Genomic DNA, 8134 nt, shown 5'->3' on the forward strand with positions numbered 1-8134 from the left:
TCAGATAATGAAAGAAGGCTAACATTTTTTATAATTGAAATCTCCTAATTGTATAGTTTCAATGATGCTTTTATTCATCCAAAACGATCAATTTCTATTCTTTTTCTTTGATGAACTTTGTATCTCTCAGCTCAGAGTTAGAGACTAATCTTTTAAAGTATTGAAATTTGTTCAAGAGATTGACTTCTAATAAATGCTCTCCCATATAAAAATTGACATATATTATAGAAAAAGCAATGGAACAAGAATGAAATCCAGAATGGAGAGAATTACCATCGCTTGTTGGAGCAGGAGCTGGAGCAGTGACTTCTGAAGAAGCCACAGTCATGAGAGCTGCAATGATGAGGATAAGGAAGGTAGCCACCCTAACTGAAGCACTGGAAACGGCCATGTTTCTCCTTGGATGTATGTCTTTCTTCTTTATTGTTTTTTTCTCTCTCTCCTCCCTTTCTCTTATTCTCTCAAACTTAAGAGAGAAAGAAAGGAGAGAGAAGGCAAAGTAAGAAAGGTTGTGTGAGAAAGATGTTCGGGTGGTGAGATTCAAGGGCCCTATGAACTCCCTTTTATAATGCCAATGCAGGCTTCCATAGGCACAAAAGCACCTCTTCTGAGACGTGGAATGAAGGGTGCACCCGCACCTTCAGGGGTCTCCTACTATTCTCAGTTTTCCTTTTCTTTCGCTCAATATTGTTACTAACAAAATTTGGCAAAACCAACTCATTTACTTAATATACGTTTTGTTTAGCTTAAAAGCAAACCCTTTGAACCGTAGTTTGAACAATAGCTGCACAGTTTAATTGCTAAGTATTGTAAATGTAAAAAAATTGGCCATATTAACCAATTAGAATGTGACTTCAAAAATAATTATTATAAAACCTAATATATTAATCATTTATAATAATCGTAAATGAATGACATAAAAAATATGATGGGTGCATGGACTATTTTTTTCATAATTTTAAACAACAAATCAAACTAGTTTAACTGGTTTTCAGTTTTTTCCTTGAAATAAGATAGCAGTTTCACGTTGTTCGCAGTTCTATTCATGTGCTACACGTACCTAACAATTGCCATTAATTCCTAAAAATGAACAGAGAAGACAAACTTAGGATTTCATGTTGAGAGAAAAAAAAATTGCAATTTTCTTTGCGATAATTACTAAAAATATGATGATAACCAATTAAAAGAGTACCGGACAGCATATTCATGCACATATAGCCACCATAGTTTGTAGAAATTGAAACAAATAATATATATATATATATATATATATATATATATTGTTGGTGTTTGTTTCAACTAGTATAGACATAAATGTGGATCCTAAGACTGAACGAAGGAAGTTAAGGAAAGAAAGGGTTCTCTTTGTTTATGTAAATCTGGTATAGCTGCTTTGAGTAGCGAATGGCAAAGGTTCTGCATAGTTCAACTGCTTTGGGGTCATGTTCATGCAATTCCTTGACAGACTTCTTCAAACCACCACGAGGATCTCCATGAGTGAGGTACTCGGCCAAAGTGCTGCCTCTGTAAAAGCAAGAAAACATGAGGAAGAAACTGATAGAAAATAGTCTCTGAACTCACTAACTAAAATTGCTAGTTTTTCCTTCGAAGTACTTTTCAAATGGTCTTTTTTTTTATCAGCAAAGAATTAAATTAAATTAAGAGGGATACAAAAGGGGTATCCCAACCCTTTTACATAAATCAAACCACATTAAGAATCTCCAAGAATAAAGAGATGAACAAACACCCCAGAAGCAATAGATAGATAATGTTTGCTGCATAAGCTAGACGTCCTATTCCAGCTAGCACTGTGCTCGTATTGGAATGCTATAAGTACCGCAAACTGCAGCTACAAAACCATCAAAATACACCAAAATATTGGTTATCTCCATCACCTCATTGGCATTCCTTCTACCCAGCTTGCAGTGGCACGATTGTAGCACTTGTCACATAATTAATCACTTCAATGCAGCATCTTCCATTCGCTCCTTTTTGGACTTTGGCTTCCCCCTGTTTGCTCCTTTTAAGCTCATGTTTGCTCCTTTTAAGCTCACTTTTATCAAAAACCAACTTCCTACTTATCAGGGTCCATCTCGCACTTAGATTGGTTGGAGTTTACAACTTCGACTTACATCCCCCAACATGTCTGAATCCCCACCACAACCTCTACTACTACCAACCACATATGAGACCACTAGTTGATCAACAAACACACTTAGGGATTTTCACAACAACCAAAACACCACATAAAAAACACATTTTGTTTCCTGCAAAAAGAACCCTGAACCAGCATACACCCTGCCTCTATTGATCTATCTGTTATAAGACACATCAAAACAGAATCCTCCATCATGTCCTTAACATTCCTTTTGACTCCTTGCATACAAGCACATATGTCCTTTCCATCTTGCACCAGTTGCAGGCCGTGACAAACCCACAAACACCTCCAACCAACTATAAATCCAATATAGGCCGTAGTCTTAAAACTCTTGGCATCTGGGAGTCCTAATTATAACTTCTAATGCAAAGCATTGGATTAAGAATCCAGTCTACGAAAGAATAAGTAAAGGAATGCACCTTGTGCTTCATCCAAAGCCAGGATTTGAGTTGAGCCTTCTGAAACACCTCCTCTGCATCTACTAGCCCTTTTTTGAATACAATCAGGTTCCTTTGATCCCAGATACACCTAATAACAGATGCCCAAACACCTTTCCATACCAGGTTTTGCTTCTTGCTAGCATCGCTCAGATAAAAACTCATAAAGTGCAGATTTAAATCAGTCTGTTGAACAGAAGAGATACCTATCCATTTGAAGCACAAGGACCATACCCATTGTGCGTATTTACACTCCAAGAAGATATGTTGACAAGACTCCTCCTTAAGCTGACACATTGCACATATCGTAGATTCCATCATCACCCCTCTCCTACTCAAACTCACCCTTGTTGGGATTCTATCCAGCAGCACTCACCAAGCTATCACGATCACATTTGGGAATGCCTTAGTCTTCCAAAGAAGATTAAACACATCGGATTGGGTTCCACAAGATTGTTTGGCAAGGCACTCATAAGCAGAATTCACAGAAAAAAGGCCTGGTTCTTCCTTCCCCCACACCTGCACATCCACGTCATTCCTTCTCATTAGTGCCCTTGATAGTAGTGTAAAGAGGTCTGCTTCCAGTGATGATTCCCACTCAAATCTGGCACGCCTCCATGTCAGCCTCCATCTCCAATCCGAATTAATCCACACGCCAACTTCACCCACTGTTTGCCCCTGGTTTAAGGATAGGGAGAACAGTCTAGGAAACAAGGATTTGAGATCAGAGCTCCCAATCCACACCTCCTCCCAGAACTTTACTTTGTCTCCACACCCTAGTTTCCAGCTTAGTTCTTCTTGAAACCATCATTTTCCTCTTCCCTCCTTGCACACTTTATAGAGATCTTTCCACCACCAAGATTGGAGTTTGACTAGTGTATGGACGCTTCCAGACTCCAACCCATACTTTGAGTCCAATAACTCCTTCCACCTTCCCTCCTCTTGAGAGATACAGTGTCATCTCCATTTAGCTAGGAGAGCACGGTTTAACTTTCATATTTCTCTTAAACCCAATCCTCCCTCCTCTTTAGATTTGTACACATCTTCCCAACTAACCCAGCAAATGGTCTTTAACATCGGAATATAAGAGATGAACAAAAGAGATATTATTTGTCTATGAGATGAGATTGCAAAGCTGAGGGGAGGGCAAAGCTTTTGATTGTACTCTCTTTTACTACATATCATGTGTTCATGAAGCAACTTTCTCTCTTCTAAAGGAAATTTTTTCCTTAGGTTATAATACTATCTTTAATATCAGTTGCCATCAGATCAATTCAAAGAAATGGCATAACCCTGTTATGATGCGGAAATCATTAAAGGGTAAACTTCAACCTCCTCTTTTGAAAGATTCTAAAATTACACCAAACATATCCTCTTTAGAAATATTACTCTCATACAAATTGAGATGTGTTACATTTTAATGTAAACAAACCTCTGAGAGTATTTTTTATTTGCAGCTCTCAACATCACCAACAGTTACTTTTGAAGTAACAACATCACCCTAAAATAACTAAGTTTTTGTCACATTTGAATTAGCCTGCGGTTGTTGCAAGTTCTTAGTTTTTGGTGTGTAAATGCAATTTTCAAAACAAAACATTTCCAACTAAGATGGAACTAAATTAATTTTAAACTTAAATTCTAAAACTCTCTACTGTTGGAGTTTTCAAATTAACTAGAGATAAGACCAAATTATAAGCCGGTTTTGTGAAGACTAGTTAAGTTTAAACCTAGTTCTTAATATGGTGAGTCATTCAAAATCTATCTTAGTCGAGATTTATCATGTCCTCACAATTAGGACCCCTTCTATATCAAGGTTCGGTATCCTCAACGTAAAGAAATGTGTTGAAGATCACACATCAACTATAGATAAGGTCAAATTATAATATATAAGTAAAGGAAAAACCTCACCTAATTAAGACAGTTTTGTGATGATGAGTTAGGTTTAAATCCGCTTTTTATATTTAAAAAAATAGTTTTTAGTTGTCTTCTTGGACACAGAAAATCTCCAATGACGATCTAATGTTAATCTCTGACTAGAGTATTTAAAATTGTGACGTCCACTCTTTAGACATGAGGAGAATTATAAACTTGGACTGGTTGGCGATTATTCGGGTTATTTGGATTATGTGAATCTCTTGTTATAGAGGATCTCATCTTAAGCGCCAATTCCCTCCAAAACAGAGTTCCAATTTAGAGAGCTAAGATCCTGCATCAATTCACCCCATCCCATCCCACACACGAAAAATTGACAATGTGCAACTTCTACTCTAAAACAAACAAAATATTTATGTTGTAGATGTCTCCGGCATGCATAGAAAAATGATGAACCTTTAGAAATCATACCAGGTTAAATATGTGCAGCATAGCCAACATTATACATTGTCAAAGTTATTATTTGTGCCTCTACCTGTGTGCATCAAACTTGCTGAATCCTCGCTGGTTGGTATAAAATGTTCCCTTGCTCATCTGTTCCTCGAGAGTTTGCTGTTGATAGAGAGCACACACAGCCTTCATACACAATTCAGAATCTTTCCCAAAAGCTGCAAGCATATCAGCCTCAAATTCCCACTCCATGTCATCTTTCCTCCTCTGAATTTGCGATATTATCTTACTGAAGTCTACGTCCTCATCAGATACATCTCTTGCATCATCCATGTGATTATCTGGTACATCTTGTGAGTTACTGGAATCAGAGTTCACATCCCCATTAGATGCATCTTGTGATTTGCCCGATGTATCATCACAAGACAACTCATCAAAATCGTCAACAATAAAATCACTCAAGTCTTCATCTTCACAATCAGACAAATCCTCTTGTGACTCATCATCACCATTAGTATCATTTGTCGGATTACTTTGCTGATGTTTGGCCTTACCAGATGTATAAGCTGTTCTACCTTCATTTTTTTTAGCCAATTTCCTCAGTGGCATTATTCGCTGCCTGGGTGTTACAGAGCCGATAACCTTGTAGTCTGCTGACGTAGAAGCAGGCACTAAGTTATTTGTGTCACATCTGACTTTATCAGGTCTTACTTCCTGAATATGCATCCTCTTAAATTTACAATTCGGCACATCATCATCATCACTTTCTGACTCACTTGTGACAACATTACAATTTCGTTTCCTCTTAAGTGTTACCACAAAAGGTAAATCTTCACCTGAATTCCTATCTTCCTCGTTGTTTTGGACATAACTGCTAGACATCTTCTCATTTTCTGCAGTAAAACACGAAGAAACAAAAGTATTTCTGCTGCCCTCACTATGTAGCACATGGTGTTGGGCAATATTGGGTTCATCATCACTGTCAACGATATCAATTGCAAAAACAGAAGAAGATTTTGCAACCGAGGGTGTAGATAGCGCCATCTTTTTGCCGGGGCTCTCTCCAGTCTCAAATGTCAATTGCCTTTTAACTCTCTCAGCACATAGCATTTTAGAATCTATAATTGGTTCTAGATGCGAACTACCACCAGTCCTAATCGCATCACTTTCCTCCTTTCCATTTTCTTCATGGTAATAACTGCCACTTTCCAGCTTCAACTGTGAGGCCCATGATTCCAGTTTCCAGTACCTGTCTTTCCAGACCTCAACCTCACTCTCAAACCTTTTCTTCTCACATTCCAAAACACTGTTTTCAATCATTAGTTGGTCAACCTCATTATCATCTGTCAAATCAATAACTGTGTCCACCTCTCCCTCTTTTACATTGAAAACTTTTTTCTGCTTACGTCCTTCACTAAACACCCTCAAAACCTCCACCTCACCTTCAAATGCCCTGAGTTTAGCCTCAAGTGCTTCACATTGCTCATCTTTCTTTTGAAGCTTAAATTCTAACTCGGCACACCTCATTTCAACTTTCTTGCTTCTCTCTTCCAATTCATTACACCTACAACTTTCTGACATATTATTGCTAACAACATTGAGGTTTGACATTTCTTTATCTTCTTTCATTTTCTTTTTAACTAACTCCACCAAAAGGGCTTTGTAATGCAATATTTTCGTTGAAGAAGAACTACATTCCTGTCTCAGAAACGCTGCGCTCGTAATTTTTAATATGACAAAAACCCAAATAAAAAATAATTAGAAATTGAAAAACCCTCTTATAGTTAGCTCAGAAAGAGAGACAAAATGCAACTTTTAAGACCTACAAAGCGCGCTATCAAAAACACAAGAACAAACAGCAACTCACAGTGTTTCTTACTCTCTAGTTAAACCATAGTTTGCCTTTAAAAAAGTGGGTTCCAATCCAATTCATTCTGTTGTTGTTCTTTTTTTGTTTTTCCTTAAATAGTACTCATCTCATGGTCATGCTAGCATCGCGTAACAATAGTAAACGAGTGGACAAACATGAACCAAAGCAAATACCACTATTTTCTTCACGTATTATAGTAAACTATATGAACGTAAGCTACCTTAACAAAAAAACAGTGACTTACATCCTGGGTTCAACTTTCATTTACCAAAAGGAAAATAGAAAAAAATTATATTAAAAAAGTAAATTAGAAAAACTGAAGTGAACTTACATTAAAGCGTGCTTAGTGAGATAAAGCTGGGAAATTTGGGGACTGAGTGTGTTACTAGAATGAATAGAGTTAGAGTTTGAGGGGATTCTTTTGCCATAGCGTGTGAATGCATACAAACTGGGTATTAAGAACAAGAAACGTTTGTGAGAATAACGAAACTGAAACTTCGCGCGGTAACCGAAAACGTGACGTGTAGCAACTCATAGGGTCTCAGGCCCAGTAGGCAGGATTGTAATTAGGTTGAGTTGCAGGTTCTTCTAAAGCCGTCGGCCCAATTTATTTTAAATTTTTTAATTATTGTTTTTTATTATCAAATGTTATCAACACAAAAATATTTTTTCAAGTTAATAACTAATTTTAATAAAAAAATTAAATATATTTTTCTTCAATGTATTATTATACAAAATTATTTTTTCGTTTTTAATCATAACTTTAGATTTTTTAAGTTTTTTTAATATGAAAATTATTGAAATAGGTGTTTAAAGTAAATGATATTAACTTTTTCTCAAGTATCATCTCGACCTTCAGCATGAAGTATATTATAGTGTTCTGGTCAAAAATGAGTTATTGTGCATGAAATTTATGGACTAAAATTTTTAACTTTATTTTTTATATAAAATAAAGTTTTATATAAAAAATATTTAAAATATTTAAAAAATATCAATTTCTATTTTAATTATAATGTATTTTTAAATATTTTCATATAATAAAATGTATTTTATGTATAAAAAATACAAAAATTGAGTTTAGTTCCTTAATTTTCATATTGACATAAATGAAAAACATATTTAAACCAATAAAAAAATATCAATATAATTTTTCATAGGAAACCATGTTTACATGCCAAGAACATTAATAAGCACAACAACAATAAAAATCTCTTTCCATAAATAATTATTATATCACTATAAATAATTTAAATTTTTGTAATATTTTTTTATAAATTTTCTATTAAAAAATTGTATGAACTTTTTAAAATTCTAAAAATTATGTACAAAAAAAGGTCTCAAGTAATA

General features: G+C 35.5%; 1 protein-coding gene across 1 annotated transcript; it reads right to left on the reverse strand.

Moving 5' to 3' along the window:
• Positions 1-1174: 1174 nt before the first annotated feature.
• On the reverse strand, positions 1175-7311 carry LOC137823014 (uncharacterized). The gene is made up of 3 exons (XM_068628084.1): positions 7119-7311; positions 5003-6629; positions 1175-1524 (listed from the first exon to the last, which is right to left on the reverse strand). Exons 2-3 carry the CDS (start codon positions 6544-6546, stop codon positions 1344-1346), a joined length of 1725 nt encoding a protein of 574 aa, XP_068484185.1. The 5' UTR covers positions 6547-6629; positions 7119-7311; the 3' UTR covers positions 1175-1343.
• Between the last annotated feature and the right edge of the window lie 823 nt (positions 7312-8134).

The sequence above is a fragment of the Phaseolus vulgaris genome, chromosome 9, assembly GCF_000499845.2.
Source record: "Phaseolus vulgaris cultivar G19833 chromosome 9, P. vulgaris v2.0, whole genome shotgun sequence".
Taxonomy (NCBI): Eukaryota; Viridiplantae; Streptophyta; class Magnoliopsida; order Fabales; family Fabaceae; genus Phaseolus; species Phaseolus vulgaris.

Excerpts from the sequence above, each read along its gene's own strand:
- LOC137823014 (XM_068628084.1), bottom strand. The coding sequence starts at position 6,546 with ATGAAAGAAGATAAAGAAATGTCAAACCTCAATGTTGTTAGCAATAAT. Across the intron at positions 1,525-5,002 it reads AGCAAGTTTGATGCACACAG|AGGCAGCACTTTGGCCGAGT; the intron begins GTAGAGGCACAA and ends TTGCTTTTACAG.